Source organism: Salminus brasiliensis, chromosome 11 (genome assembly GCF_030463535.1).
Source record: "Salminus brasiliensis chromosome 11, fSalBra1.hap2, whole genome shotgun sequence".
Lineage (NCBI taxonomy): Eukaryota > Metazoa > Chordata > Actinopteri > Characiformes > Bryconidae > Salminus > Salminus brasiliensis.
In genome coordinates, this window is record NC_132888.1 from 5,805,588 (window position 1) to 5,822,602 (window position 17,015).

The 17,015-nt window shown below is 40.6% G+C and overlaps 1 protein-coding gene across 1 annotated transcript in view; it reads left to right on the forward strand.

Moving 5' to 3' along the window:
- Positions 1-17,015, forward strand: part of rxfp2b (relaxin family peptide receptor 2b) — an 82,902-nt gene that overhangs the window by 55,946 nt on the left and 9,941 nt on the right. Inside the window, exons 14-15 of the mRNA XM_072691486.1 lie at positions 2,440-2,511; positions 7,201-7,430. Coding sequence (XP_072547587.1) covers positions 2,440-2,511; positions 7,201-7,430 — 302 coding nt within the window. The remainder of the gene's footprint in view (positions 1-2,439; positions 2,512-7,200; positions 7,431-17,015) is intronic.

Consider the following 17,015-nt stretch of genomic DNA (forward strand, 5'->3'; position numbering starts at 1 on the left):
ATGTGGAGGCGCGCCTCAAGTATGCCAATGATCATTTGAAAGATGAACCAAGTTATTGGGAGAAGGTTTTGTGGTCAGACGAGACCAAAATTGAACTTTTTGGCCTCAACTCCACCCGCCATGTGTGGAGGAAGAAAAATGCTGCCTATGACCCCAAGAACACTGTGCCCACCGTCAAGCATGGAGGTGGAAGCATAATGTTTTGGGGGTGTTTCTCTGCCAAGGGTACAGGGCTACTTCACCGCATCACTGGGAAGATGGATGGAGCCATGTACCGCACAATCCTGAGGGACAACCTCCTCCCCTCTGCCAGGGATCTGAAAATGGGCCGTGGTTGGGTCTTCCAACATGATAACGACCCTAAACATACAGCAAAGGCAACAAAGGATTGGCTCAAGAAAAATCACATTAAGGTCATGGAGTGGCCCAGCCAGTCGCCAGACCTCAATCCGATCGAAAATCTATGGAGGGAGCTGAAGGTCAGAGTTGCCAAGCGACAGCCCACCAACCTTCATGATTTAGAGAGGATCTGCAAAGAAGAGTGGGCCAAAATTCCCCCTGGTGTGTGTGCTAAACTTGTGGTTAACTACAACAAACGTCTCACCGCTGTGCTTGCAAACAAAGGCTTTGCCACTAAGTATTGAGTGTGTTTGGCAAGAGGGATCAAATACTTATTTTCCTCATTGAAATACAAATTAATTAAAATATATTCTTTAAAATTATATTCTGGATTTTTGTCTTGATATTCTGTCTCTCCATGTTAGAATATATCTACCATTAAAAGTGCAGAAGGATAGTGTCTTTATTAGTGGGCAAACAAAGAAAATCAGCAAGGGATCAAATACTTCTTGGACTCACTGTATATATTATTTACCTGTGTTTTGGTTTCTGGATCAGGACTTGCTTGTATTTTGTACTATGTTTTAGGCTGTTTGCACCGCGTGATGTTTGTGCGTTTGTCTTTTGGAACTGACCTTGGCTTGTTTTTCGACCACGAACTTGGGCTAATGCTTATTCTAGTAAAGCCTCCTTTGTATTTTACATCTGTGAGCGTCTGACCCTGTTTGGCACCTTACAAATGACAATAAAATACGACACTTTACCTTTTTACATAAATTTATGAATGCAAATGGAGTTTTTGTATTTGCTCCCCTACAGAAGGGTATTTTATCAGATGGTGACTAATATACTGCCTGATGCTTGAGGCACTTTTACCACAGGTTTGAGAAAGGGTTTTGAAGACTTGCAGGGCGTTGAACGACAGAATGATTCCAAACCTATTCTGAATTACTGAATTACATCTCATTTACATCTCAGTAGCTGAATTATGCAAAAAGCAAACAAACAATAAGTTAGGATGCACAAAAGCTTTTCTAAGAACAAAAACTTTAAGAATGTTTCTTTTTAAAAGCCACTCACACCATTTTCACAAAGATTCTGACCTTCAGCAGTGTTTTCTTATTTGGAATTTGTTTAGTTTACGATTAGTTTTTTTTTTTAATTCTTAGGAAGATCTTTGTGGATGAGGCCCAAGGTTCTTAAATGCAAATCTTGAAAAGAAATCTCATAGTTATGAAATATTTTCTTAAGTAGGTTTTCTTGTATATAAAGTTTTTTGTATATTGTTTGTAAATCAATTTTTTATTTCTTTCTATTTCTTTTCATTAATAGAGGAAAAACACTATGTGTTAAATTACACATTAATTTTGGCATTGTAAGATAGGGAAATATTTCGTTATTTTCATTTTTTTTAGAGCACTGATTAGCGATTACTAATTACTGATCTTAAAAGTTTCTTCAGAGCAAACTTGTTAACAATATTTTTTGAAGGAAAAAAAATCTTTTATACTTTTATACTTCTTTTATACTAGTATAAATTTAAGATAAACACATTTAAGACACCTTTTCCCTTTATTCTTATCTAATTCATCAAAATTTAATTTAACCAATTGACACTTTTATTATATATATATATATATAGAACTTGTATAACATTGAACGCTTTATAACTGCACTTTCTTTCATTTTCTCACCTTTATTCCATTTCAGTTTTCTACCCATTTGCTCCCACCAGCTGCCCTTTGTGTTAACATGATGAATGAACCAATAGAATGGTCCAAAATATTTTTTGACCTTTCTAAGTTATGTTTAACCTCCTGTAAGCTCTGTCTGTATTTTCGTGGTGTTCCGGCAGAGATGACGAATGTGTTATGATAGAGATGATCTGTTATTACAGAAACTTTTTCTCAAGAGATGAAGGCCAGCGCTGTGATCGATGCGTGAGCTTTTTTCTTTTTTTTCTGCCGAGCTGACTGACCATTAAAATGAGACGGCAGGCCGGTCTCTGTGCAGGTCAAGCCCTGAGTGTGCCGGAGCTCATAGCTGCTAGCCAGGCTGCAAAACAGATGCCCAGTACTGAGATGCTGCTGTCTTTCACAGGGGCCTGGAAGGTGTGGAAATCCCAAACATCGAAACCCGCATGTTCCAGCCCATGAAGAACCTTTCCTACATGTAGATATTTCCTATATCTGTTCTTACCTGGTCATGCACTGATTTTCACTGAAATGTCTTATTAACCCCTTCAGCCCGAAACCCTTCATTCAACAAGTTAAATTAGTTTTATAGTAGATACTGAATAATTTGTACATACTGAATAATTAGTAAGTACTAAATAATTAATGTGTACTCAATAAGTAGTAGGGACTGAATAATTAGATACTGAATAATTAGTAGGCACCAAATAATTAGTTTGGACTGAATAATTAGTAGGTACTTAATAATTGGCGTGTACAAAAATAAGTAGGTACTGAAATATAAGATATGAATAATTAGTAGATACTGAATAATTAGTAGGTACTGAATAACTTGATACTAAATAATTAGTAGAGGCTGAATAACTTGTACATACTGAATAATTAGTGTGTACTAAATAAGTAGTAGGTACTGAAATATTAGATACTGGATAATTAGTAGGCACAAAATAATTAGAAAATACTGAATCATTAAAAAATACTGAATAATTGGTACGGAATAACTAGATACAGAATAATTAGTAGACAGTAAATAATTGGGAGTTGCTTAATAATTAGTAGGAACTAAACACAGTACTTAAATTTGGTAGATATTTGGTAGATACTGAATAATTAGTGAATACTGAATAATTAGTATGTATTAAATAATTATTTCTTATTGAATGTTTTGTAGATACTGATGATTAATACATATAAAATAATTTGTAGCTAATGAATACTTAGTAAGGGCTAAATAATTACTGAATTACTAGTTACTGAATAATTAAGAGATACAAAAACAAATAGTATGTGCTGAATATTAGGTATTTAATGTTGACAAATCGAGCTGGGGCTCAATGAGCAAGATTTGTATTTTGATTGTGTCTGTTATGTCTCCTCTTGCCTTATTACCAATGTCAGTCCAGTCAGGTAAGAATAACACCCGTCTCCCCCATGAGAGTTGCTGTCTATTTTAGTCCACTCTTTCACTGACGTTGTGTTTCATGCCCATGCAGAACACACCCCTGACACTTACACATTCCAGCGTGACAATTGTAGGGGGTCTGAGTGTGACTGGATATGATGGGACACTGTGACACTCGGGCTGACCAGCAAAATCAACAATTCTGAATCTGGAACAGCAGGTGAAACAGGCTGACACCTGCGGTAACTGATCTGAGCACCACGTTTGTGAAAGATCAGGCCTCATCTAATTCACCTGACACTGATATTAAAGCAAGAGGAATCATAACTATTAGACAATAAATGATGCATTCCACTAATTATTTAATCTGGTTTATTTCGTCTTATGTAATTATGTAGATATATAATGTAAAATTGCAAAACTCTGGATAATTCATAAATACCAAATAAATAATTGTAGATGCTAAAATAATTTATAGAGGGGACTCAGTACCACATAGTAGACAATGAATATTTCATAGTACTGAGTTACTGAATAATTTATAGTAGGTACTGAATAATCCATAGTAGTTACTGAATATTTCATAGTAGTTACTGAATAATTCATAGTAGTTACTGAATAATCCATAGTAGGTACTGAATAATCCATAGTAGGTACTGAATATTTCATAGTAGTTACTGAATATTTCATAGTAGTTACTGAATGATTTGTAGTAGGTACTGAATATTTCATAGTGGTTACTGAATAATCCATAGTGGTTACTGAATAATCCATAGTGGTTACTAAATAATCCATAGTAGTTACTGCATAATTCATAGTAGTTACTGAATAATTCATAGTGGTTACTGAATACCTTATTGTGGGTGCAAAATAATTCATATTGTAACTAAATAATTTATAGTGGGCACTGAATTATTCATAGTAATTACTGAATAATATACAGTGGATACTGATAATTGGAATAGATACTAAATAATTCATAATGCATACAGAATACCTTATAGTGGGTGCTCAATAATCCACAGTGGTTACTGGAGAATTATCCAGTGGGTACTGTATATTTCATAGTAGATACTGAATACCTTATAGTGGGCACTAAATAATCCATAGTAGTTACTGAATACTTCATAGTGGATGTGGAATAATTATCTAGTGGGTACTGTATGTTTCATAGTAGATACTAAATACTTCATAATAGTTACTGAATAATTCATGATGTATTCTGAATTATCCATTAAATTCAGATTCTGAATAATTCAGTAAAACATTCATCATTAATTGAATGTTAGTGGTGGGTAATTGTGCCTATTTTTGAAATGAAATGTGTATTGAAACAAGCAAAATGTAAATAAAACAAATATGATCCAATGGATTAAAACAAATACAAAATATCATTACAGAAATCTATTAGCTTTATTAGCTGGTTTAAGGCGTTTCCACTTGCCAAGATGTCAGTCCTTATAGTATACAACCAAACTTCCTTTTTAATAGTGTGTACATCCCCATGTTTCCAGAGCTTCCCTGCGGTACAGGAGGTTCTGTGCTCTACGTGTTGTAGCGTGTTCCCGACTCTAACACATCTACTTCAACTCAAGAGGGACTTCTTAATTAGCTGATGTTGAATCAGGTGTGTTGAGAGCTGGAACAGCACTAAACTGTGCAGAGCTGAATAAGTGGATGAGTGACGTGTGTAAATGTGGATTAAAAATGGATCTTTAGCTCATTTGCTTTTTGATGGAGGAGTGTAAATAGAGAAGCTCCATAAACATGACAGATTTAGCAGAAACCAGATTTGTTTACAGAGAACAACCAGTGACTCACGCTTTCCTGTCATTAGCTGCTGTGAATGCTTTCCTTTTAACGGCACACACCTAAGTGAATCAAAAACCACTGGTGTACCAACAACAAACAGCAGATGATGACCGAAACTGTGAGGAAAAACCCAAACACACTGACCTCACAAACAGCGTCCACAACGGACAGTCCACTGGGCTTGGCCTTGGGAGCAAGGCTTTGGGAGAAAAAGCATACACTGTTAAAATGGGAACGTCAGGCCAACATTCAACAAAACAGTAACTGATTACCAAGCAATTCTTGAGTTAACTCGGCTTAGTTCAGTCTAAAGATCTCCTAACTCACATTTTCTACTCCTGCATCTCAGTTTGGTCTACAATCCATATTAAGTTGAGCCTCAAAAACATCACATGACAGGAGGCCTTCCTGCTCTCTATATAATATCCTGACAGTGGAGGACTGTGGTGGAGATAGGATTCATACCCATGATCTCCTGTCTCTCTATAAGCAGGCAGTTAGACAGTTGCTCCACTCTAAATCTGTGACACCATGTACATTTCTAAAGCTAAATTTCCTCAGAACCGTGTCTTTATGTAGTGTAATTTCACAGCTGTAGACCGGCCCTACAGTCTAACTGCTGCTCATCAAGTGTGAGATGATCATGGGCAGTTTTCCAGATTAAGCCTAGTCCTGGACTACCTTGTCCTTTTAATGGGCAGTGTATATCCAGTATGCTGTGTAGTCTAGGACTAGGCTTAATCCCTGTCTAGGAAACCATCCCTAACTCCCAAGTTCAAATCCCAGCAAGGGTGTAGAGCTCCATTGTCGGAAGCCTTCCAGTCTGGAGACATCATGTGATAGAATGGGGTGTTGAGGTACAGAGAATTTCTGTAGTTTTACACGGTGGTGTATGGAATAAAACTCAATATGTATTGTTGATCAAACTGAGATGTTTAAGTAAATAATTTGCACCTATTGCTGAAGCTGTTTATCTAGACCCTGTGGAGAAGTACTGACGATAGAATAGGACTCTCTAGAGCAGATAACCACTAACCTATTGGCACCATGCTGCCTAATGCCAGGTGTGTGCTATAGAGGGGTATAAAGCCCCCCAGCATTGAGCTGTGGAGCAGTGGAATTGTGGTGCTCCATCCAATACTTTTGGGATAAGTGGAGGAGTTGGGAATGAGGTGAAGTGGTGATCATCATCATCCAACACCCTGACCTCACTAATGCTCTTGTCGCTGAATGCAATTAAATTCTTTGCCTTTTTCTGGACAGTAGAGACAGTTACTCTAACAAGAGCAGGATTAAATCATTTTATTACCACTGATTTCAGAAGAAACAATGAATTAGCCGGTGTCCCAGTACTTTTTTCCATGTAGCGTTGAAGGTTATATGAAGGATATATGTGATGTGTGAGTGTTAAAAAAGCTTAGATTGGTAAAAAAAACAAAACCTTTACATGAAGTTACTCACATCTCTATTTAAAAAAAGGGTCTTTATGGATGCTATAGTGGTTTATTTTGGAACCAAAAATGGTGCTATGGCATCACTCCAAGAGCCATTTGAAGCACCTATATTTTTAAGAATATAGATGGTAATAGAAGGAAACTAAAGCTAAAATTCTTACGTATCTTCTCAATCTTGTGCTGTAGAGCAAAACCAGAAGAATTGGCTTTGCTGTTCCAGTACCTTTGGAGAAGACTGGGGATATGAGGGTGGACTGGTGCATCTCTTCTTCTTCATGTTCTGTAAATAATAACAAATTATATATAAAATAACAGTGCTGTGCTCAAATTACCGCTCGTTTGGACGTCAAATGATTAGATTGACATTTCTACTGCTCTGAGTCTGATTGAAAAATCAGTCTGACCGCTGCAGTCTCCTCTCATATCGGAGAAGGTCCATGGAGTCCTTCAATAATAGTAAACCAGCTGCATGTCAACTGTCCTATTATCATTTCCCCAGATACTTCAAAAAGTTCCAGTACTGCTCTTATGCACCACACGTGCGGAAGTGCAAGCCCAACTCCGACGGCATTTCATCCTTCGAGGACCTCCTGGCCAGTGTGATCCTGCGAGTGTCGGTGTGGGTGATGGCTTTCATCACCTGCTTCGGAAACCTCTTCGTCATCGGCATGCGGACCCTCATCCGCGCCGAAAACAACCTGCACGCCATCTGCATCAAGGTTTTGTGCTGTGAGTACCAGGGGTACACGTTCCTTCTGCCCAGCTGGGCTTTTATTGTCCTTATGTTTGTCCTTATGGCCGTCCTGTTTGGACAGTCAATTATACGAGCACCCCTGAGATCCCTGAAAAACAGTAGGTACTGAACTTCAGCCTGTAATTTCTCGGGGAGGAGAGAGGACAACATGGTCAATCCCAATACAATGGTACAGAGCAGAATGTGAAAAAGACCAGAATATATGATCATGTTCTCCACTAGTTTGGCTTCTGACGTGCAGTAAACACACACATATACACACACACACAGACACAGTGGACAATGAGCACACATGCCCAGAGCGGTGGGCAGCCATTACCTTGCTCAGGGGCCCAACAGTGGCAGCTTTCCGAGCCCGGGTATTGAACTCACAACCCTGTTATTAATAGCCTGGAGCTCCAACCGCTGAGACACCACTGCCTACAGAGAAATGACCCGAATACCATGTGAATGAGGACTTTACCTACTGTGTTCATGTGGTAATAGAGGTTGTAATGGTTGGTGAGTTCTTCTGCGTGTATCCTGATTTTTGTTGAGTGTGACAATACACAAAATTCACGGTATAATTTCACGGTATGATAAAACTTCGGTCCATAGCTTAAAAAAAATAGCATCAAAACCACCTAACCTAGGTTACCCAACCTTTTATGTATTTTGTTGTTGTGCAAGTTATAGTTTCATACACCTGGTGCTGTATAGCGCCCCCCCTGAGGTAGTCAGTACACCCTGCAGTATGTAAACATTACCATATTCAAGGAGTTACAGACTACTAACTCTAAAACTGTCCAACATCGACAACACACCGTCCTCGTCCGATCCACAACGCCTGCTTAATTTGAAATAAGAGAAAAGGCCAGAATGTCATTTTTGTTCATTTCTGGATCTGGCCAGTGTTGGCAGTTGTTTTAAATGGACAAAAGTTTTGGGACACCTGCTCTTTCAGTAGTATTAAAAAAGAGTTGATCCTGCTTTTGGTGAAGTAACTGTCTCGACTCCATGGAAGAAGACTTCCTACTAGATTATTATGGAGTGTTGCTGTTAGGATAAGAACAGCGCGGAGTGTTTGTGAGGTCAGGATCTCCTCAACTCATCCTAAAAGTACTGGATGGGGCACCAACCATCATTCCGGAGAACACAGTTCTTCCACTGCTCCACAGCTCAATGCTGGGGGGCTTTATACCCCTCTAGCCCACACCTGGCATTAGGCAGCATGGTGCCAATAGGTTCATGATGTTTATTTGCTCCAGAGAGTCTTATTCTATTGGCAGTACTTCTCTACAGGGACTAGACAAGTTGTGTATGTGTGCATTTGCACATATGTATGAGCAATGGGCACAACTTGAAGTAGTTGAATTCATTCACTAAAAGGGGTGTCCACAGACATTTGGACATGTAGTTTATATTACCTCCCTGTCTGAGTGTTGTTAAAAATGAATGAAGCGTGTTCCCTGGCTTTTGCACCGGACTGGACAAATGTGCGAAAGGTGGTTCAGTGATTTGTGAGATTGGCCTAGAAATTGGTCGGTGCAGCCACGTCGTCCTGCTCACCGAAATAAAGTTGTTTTTTTTTTGCTTGTTTGTTAGTTTGTTTTCTGAACTGGGAGCTGAGAGAAGAAATAAGGAGGAAGCGCTGATTCACACTCACTGAAATGAGAGCTGGGCTAGAGCTGTTGAGCTGACCAGCACTTTTTTTAAAGTGTGTTTTGCTTGTCTCTGTGTTACTGGTCTCTTGAGCCAGCTATGTTGTTTTTAATTAAGCCATTGTAAAACGTGAGAGAGTGCTTCATGAAATATTCAATATGTGACAAAGCAGATAATGCATATTTGACTTATTGAATTCTCAGTCTTCCCACCATACTTTCATTCGGAGCTGAATCCTGAGAGCAGTTCTCCATGAGTTCTTCAGGTCTGGTCCAAACGATTTGGAATAGCCATAGAGTTTAGAGCGCTACATGGTTTGGAGCTAGGTTTAGGGTTAGGGTTTGAAGAACCATAGGGTTTGGAATTGGGTTTAGGGTTGGGAGAGCTTTATGCTGTGCATTTAAGTTTCTGTTTGATGAATGCATTCACCCAGATATTGAACCCACAACCCTGTTATCAATAGCCTGGAGCTCTAACCGCTGAGCCACCACTGCCCACAGAGCAGTGCCCAAAGAGTACATGCCCCCAAAGCTCATTTGAATGAGGACTTTACCTACTGTGTTCATGTGGTAATAGAGATTGTAATGGTTGGAGAGTTCGTCCTGATCCTGATTTTTGTTGAGTGTGACGATACACAAAAGTTACGGTATAATCTCATGGTATGATAAAAGTTTGGTAGCGCCCCCTGAGGTAGTCAGTACACCCTGCAGTATGTAAACAAAGTTACAGATTACTAACTCTAAAACTGTCCAACAACGACAAAACATCGTCCTCGTCCGATCCACAACGCCTGCTTAATTTGAAATAAGAGAAAAGGCCATGATGTAATTTTTGTTCATTTCTGGATCTGGCCAGTGTTGGCAGTTGTTTTAAATGGACAAAAGTATTGGGTCACCTGTTCGTTCACCTGTAGTATCAAAAAAGACTGTCCATGAAAGAAGGATTTCTACTAGATTATTATGGAGCGTTGCTGTCAGGATAAGACAAGAGTGTTGGTGAGGTCAGGATCTCTTCAACTCATCTTAAAAGTACTGGATGGAGCACCAACCATCATTCTGGAGTTCTTCCACTGCTCCACAGCTCAGTGCTGGGGGGCTTTATACCCCTTTAGCTGGTCCAAAAGGTTTGGAATAGTCCTAGAGTTTAGAGTTTAGAGGGCTACAGGGTTTGGATTTAGGGTTAGGGTTGGAAGAACCATAGAGTTTGGAATTGGGTTTAGGGTTGGGAGAGCTTTATGCTGTGCATTTAAGTTTCAAGGATTTGGGAAAGAGCCCAAGGGTTTGGAGTTAGGGTTAGGGTTGGAAGAATAATATGGCTTGGAGTAATGTTTAGTGTTGTAGGTAAACAGGGTAAGTAAAGTTCAAAATGTTGTATAGTTTTCTCCCTCTCTCTCTGTCTAGCCAGCCATCATGGTTTACTTCTCCCAGTTGTTGTCATTATGTTTTCTTATTTGGGTGGAAATGGTTTATGAGGCTGCATCGAGAACAACAAGTGTCATGTGAATACTTTTTATGCAGTTTCTCTTTTTCTTGCTCTTTCAGCAGCATGCTCCCCCCTGGTGGGGTGTCCATTCTTGACCAGGCTGGTTAGCTAGCCTTGATGTATTGATCTGTATTTTTTCAACTTTCCAGTTAGCTGTGTCCCCTGAGCTACACTGAATGAGCTACATTTGGTCTCCTCACACCAAATATATTTTTTAGCAGTTACAACAAAACCCAAAGGAATGTTTTGGGAAGTGTTGAGAATGTCTTACACTGTCTTTTAAAGAAACTCTATTGCTGGATTAACCTTTGGTTTGAGTTCATATTGATTTGAGACTCACTTCAAAGTTAAATCAACTTGAATTTGGCATTTTTCACTGCTTGTATAATACATCAATTTATTGGTGATTGTAAACAGCCTCTAACTGTGAAAATTGTCAGGACTCCATGACAATGTTTTACATTTCTGTTGGATTCTTCAGAGTTAGCTAAAGAACATACCGCTTTAGGTTCACACTGTATTATAAGAGGCACTGAGTTGCAAGAGGAGTTACATCTTCTAATGTTTTTATTGGCTTTTTATTTTGAACCATTAGAAATATAGTGATTCCTGGTTTCAAAGTTGGGGTGGGGTGGGGTTTTGGGCCACCCCAGCGCCCAGCATAAATAGCATTAGCTGCAGTGCTCAGGTGGGAAAAGTTCTGGAAGTGATCTGCAGGGATGTGTTATTGAGAGTACTGGTAAGGGTTAGTACGGGTTGAGTTACAGAGAGTGATGTAGGGGTCAGTAGGGTTGAGGTATGGAGAATACTGCTAGGGCTTAGTAAGATTGACTATAGAGAGTACTGGTAGGGGTCAGTGAAGTTGAGGTATTCCGAGTACTGGTTGAGATCAGTAGGGATTGAGTGTGGAGAGTAGTAATAGGCATTAGTAAGGTTGATTATGGAGAGTACTGGTAGACATCAGTAGGGGGTGAGGTATGGCGAGTACTGGGAGACATCAGTAAGGGGTGAGGTATGGAGAGTACTGGTAGACATCAGTAGGGGGTGAGGTATGGCAATGTACTGGTAGACATCAGCATGTTTGAGGTATGAAGAGTACTGGTAAACATCAGTATGTTTGAGGTATGGAGAGTACTGGTAGACATTAATATGTTTTTGAGAGTTCCTCACAGAGAAATGTTCAGAGGGTCCTTTGTCTTCTAAACTGGACAGAAACAAATAGAGTTTTAATATTTACAGCCCAATTGAGCAGCTAGCTATAAGTCACAGTTCGCCGCTGGTCTGTTGCGGGGTGGTTTGGTGTTAATTAACTTTGGTGTTGGTCTTAACATTTATGACACCTGTCATTAATTAGCTTCTCGGGGGATGCTGCTGTCAAGTGGACTTACAAGTGATTTAATATCTAAAATGCCTTGTTTACTCCATTCTTGGAAAAAGTTCACATCCCAGTCATTTTCACAGAGAGAGGATATTGAACACTATATTTTATATCTTCTATCTGCCAAAATCACACTCCATTTATTAAACACAGGAATTGTGTGCTCTTTCTTTCTCTTGCTTGCGCTATCTTTATTACAATTACCATATCAAAGACAATGCTGCCAAAGCATGATGACAACAGTAATGATACACACAGTAAAAGAATGCGGTAAAAGAAATAACTGACCACCGTTAGAATAATTATCATAAATATACTCATCCAGAGCTCTGGTAGGCGTCAGTAGGGGTGAGGTATGGAGATCTCTGGTTGTTGTCAATAGGGGGTGAGGTATGGAGAGCTCTGGTTGGCGTCAGTAGGGGTGAGGTATGGAGAGCTCTGGTTGGTGTCAGTAGGGGTTGAGGTATGGAGAGCTCTGGTTGGCGTCAGTAGGGGTTGAGGTATGGAGAGCTCTGGTTGTTGTCAGTAGGGGTTGAGGTATGGAGAGCTCTGGTTGGCGTCAGTAGGGAATGAGGTATGGAGAGCTCTGGTTGGCGTCAGTAAGGGGTTGAGGTATGGAGAGCTCTGGTAGGTATCAGTAAGGGTGACTATAAATAAGAGTGAACGGTGAACCTTTCTAGGTGCTACAAAGAATTCAAAACTAGAAAAAAACAACAACAGTCTGTTCCCCACTATAAAGACATTTGATTGATTTTAGATGTTGTGTTTTTTGCTTCCAAAAGCCTGGAAAACTATGTTTTGACACATGGCAACTTGTCCTATCAAGCTATCCTGTTCCAGGGCTTTTTAGAACAAAAGCTGTCTGACTCTGCCAGGAGGTTAAAACTGTTTTTGGACCTTGTTTTTGGATCAATGATCCAAAGCATTAGTTCATGTCTTAACATCTGATGTTGAAAATGATCTAGCTTCTTCTATGACCATTCCAGTCCCCTGAGCTCAACTTCAATGGAAACATATGCACTGAGCTTCAGAGAAGAGTCCGTCAGTTCTGCCCAAGTCCTGAAGAATGGTCTCTTGCTGCTGGGTTATTGCAAGAGAAGATCATTATAGAAGACAAGAAGCTGTAATCCTGCTAACAAGTGGGTACACAGTGTACTGAGTTCAGCACTGGATACTAATTTTGCTCCTTTTCTAGAAATATTACAATAAACAATATCATAAACATTAAGGAATATTTAATCTAGTCTTTTTATCTCTGTATTAATCGAAGATGTGAGTAGTGAGTAGTAGAGCTAGTAGAGTTGGGCATGTTGGGTATATTACTGTACTGTATTACAGTGTCACAGTATTGTATTATAAAAAATAGCATGTTTTAATAGCAGTGCTGTATTGGTGGTATACATTTACCATAAATACACATTCATTTTCATTCATATTAAAATATTAAAAATAACTCCAACAGTGTAATTAGAGGCCAGTGTAGGTGTAAGCCAGGGATAGTGTAGTGCAATTAAGGCCAGTTTATGCTTCTGTGTTGAATCGTTGAGCATGGTGGTCCCACATAGGAATGTACAGCTGTGATTAGTCCACCCTGTGTCCTATTTCCACCTTCACCATCATTTTCAACTTTTTTTATTTAATTCAGGACGAACTGAATTGGTTTTAACCCCTTATCACTACAAGGCTGTTTATACACTAAGGTAACTATAAGGAATTCTGTCCTGGGTGGGGTTGGTGGGGCTGGTGGGGCTATCCTTTGGTAATAGAAGTTGATGATAACGCTTCCGGCCCACTGGTGGTCCTTAGGCTTTTTAAGGGATTAAACAGGCTGTGGCCTGCTCTGTCCCGCTGTAATCTCCACCACAAGAAAGAAACCAGTCAGGGTTAATTAATCTGATCCCCAACCCAGTTCGGTTTCTGTGGTCTATCTACATGCCTGTAGTATAGGTGCCAAGATGCCAGTGGCCTAAGGCTGTGATCACTCTGCAGGGTAAGACTAATATGGTTCAGTTGGTTTGGTCAGACTGTAGTTGCTTGTCCTTGCATATCATCACTGGTTACATAACAGTGCACATTGATTTGACTGGTCAAATCGGATTTGAACCAGATCAAAAACCATGTACAAATTGCAGAAAATCAGATTTCATGCTCAGCTCAAATCAGATTTGTGCTGCCTGTTTGATTAAAGTGTAAAACTAAGTTTAAGTGGAAATTGGGAGTTAAGATTTCATTGGGAGATCGCAAATTTGAATGCTGTGGCCTTCTGTGAGTCCAACAGAACATAATCCAAGAGAGTGATGGTCCCTCCTTTTTTCTCATTACTCAGTTAGCTGATGCAAGAGTCATTCATTTATATGAATATACATATGAGTCCACAAAGCAGATTTACAGAGGGAGACCGTGAGCCTCTTTTGAGGCTACATTGGCCACAGTGGCAGGAAAGCTCTCTTAGTTCAAGCGGAAAAAGCTTGAGAGGAACCAAGACTCAAAATGGGTAACCATCCTCCTCTGGACTGGGGTGGTAGTCCCTCACAGGGTACCACACAGGCAATTTAGCATGGCTAATCCACCTACTGTGTTTCTGGGTGGTGGGAGCAAAGTACCAAGTACCTGGAAGAAACCCACACGGATACAAGGAGAACACACCAAACTCCTCACAAACAGAGACCAGAGCAAGGATCGAACCGACAACCCCAGGTCCCTGGAGATGTGTACTCTCTTTAGGGGGTAGCCATGGCCAGAGTAGCGGACTTGGGACCAGAAGATCAGCAGTTTAACTCCGTCACACAGTCACATGGGGCAGACATGGTATGATCCCTACTATGCATAACCGCGCATGCTACCCGGGATCCTTAAGTGGGGCAGTGGTGGCTCAGTGGTTAGAGCACTAGGCTATCGATAACAGGGTTGTGGGTTCGATTCCTGGGCTCGGCAAGCTGCTACTGTTGGGCCCTTGAACAAGGCCCTTTACCCTCTCTGCTCCCCGGGCGCTGGAGTTGGCTGCCCACCGCTGTGGGTGTGTGTGTGTACTCACTGCCCCTAGCTCACTAGTGTGTGTGTTCACTACCACAGATGGGTAAAATGCGGAGGACACATTTCGCTGTACAGTGACAAGCCTGCACCTTTAAGCCATACACCGTTGGACTTGCATTGTATTATGGGAACTGTAGTGGTTTAGGGGTATTGCTATGATAACTGTAGGCTTCAGTTCAGTTCAGTCACTAGAGCATCCCTAGTTAAAGCAGCATTATGCTTCCATCCTTGCTCCTGGGCTCCCCCTACGATTTGAGCCTTCACTAGACATGCTTTACACATGCATTTCTGGACAAGCCGAGAGAGACAGGGCCGTCACTGAAAGTGAAGAAAGTATGCAGTCTGAGGTGGTAGAGTAATATTGTAGGATTTTATCAAGGCTGTCGAAGTTAATGCAATAATAACGCGTTAACGTGATCTCAATTTAACACAAAGAAAATAGTGCAGTTAACGCAAAGGAGGAGTAACTGAGTGATGGAGAAAGGTCTGTTAAACGGGAAGGTTCATTTCAGTCATTATCCAGACAGCTCACTGGACAAAGCAAAGGCTGCAGTTACTGTCAGGCTGAGTTTAGCCAGTTTATCACCGGAGTACATCCCGCCTGAAAGACCTATCGTCAACAGGATTGACAGGCACCTGCCCACTTCACCAGAGTTACATAGTGCAGTTAGCTGCCTGCCCAGCCTGGGAAACAACAACAGCTGCACTATTCTTCCTATCGCAAGAGCATCAAAATTGTTAAGAATTTGTTATTTTAAGGACAAAATTCTACATAATGTTGCTTCAAATGCATAACACCAAAAGTACTGTGTTGCATACTGTTGGGTAAACCAGTGGTTTATATGCCAGGAACACCATGCCTTCACATTTTAGTGGTTTCCTTCACCGTCAACTCTGGAAGGCCTTGTTAACGAGCTGATTAGCTAAATCAGATGTGTTCTCAGACGGGGTTCTCCAGGCCTTGCCTACTTCTTCTACACACAATTACTGACTCCAAACATTCGTGTGCTTGTGAGATCCTGCAGTTTCTCCTTCGCCACGGTGAGTTTCCACCAAGTTCTGTGGCAGTTCCACCTTCTCCCATGTGACTGGTTGCATCAGCAACTCTCAGCAAGGGACCGTGACACGCGATCAGAATGTGGCAGCGCAGTGGGAGCTCGTGAAACTAAAGCTGCTTTATGTCCCTGAAAAATGTCTGGTGAAACTGCAACTTGTTTGACTGAAATGCAGAAGTGTCTGGCACATGTCTATGGCACTGTAATACTAGTCATTTTCTGAGCTTGATTGCCTCCCCGTTTGGACACCCTCGTGCTGTGAATGGTCTGAAGAGACAGATGCAGGTCTGTAAATTTGGCGCTGTGCTCAAGGACCGCGCAAGTCTTCAGCAGACAAGTCATAATAATATCACTGCTTGATGTTTATTGTTCATTCACAGAGGAAATATTATCAACAGTAATGAGTCATAAATACTGCACAGCTCCATATTTTGCAGTCACAGGCATGTCCTTGGAAGCACACCTCCTTCTTTCAGCATCCCTCTAATACTAACACCTGAGCCAGTTGCCAGTCTCACTGTTCAGTCTTGTAAATTAGGGCTGTCTCAATCCGATCCAGTGGCTCAGGGTCGAGGGCCGATCCAGACATTGTTAATAGATCAGGTATTGGCTTTTAAGGTCCCGTTCCACTTCCGATCATTAAGTTTGCTGTAGCAGAGTGCTATCTGGCATCCTCTAGGTGCCATTGGTAGACATGATCCTCAGCTGCTGCACTTTTTTTCCCCCAAAAAACTACCCTAGGCCGAGTAAACTGTACCAATCTGTAGCAATATTTCGGTGAGCAAAACAAACAGAGCTTTACTTGAACTGATAAGTTTGGCAACGTTACCAGTTAGCAGCCAAAACAAAAGCTACAGTTGACTTCTAACTCTAACTCTCCATTCCACCTTAAATAGTGCTGCAGTAACAGTGTGTACATTTCAACAGCAGAGCAGAACTGCTGCGTTATTTAAGGTGGAACAGAAAGTTCA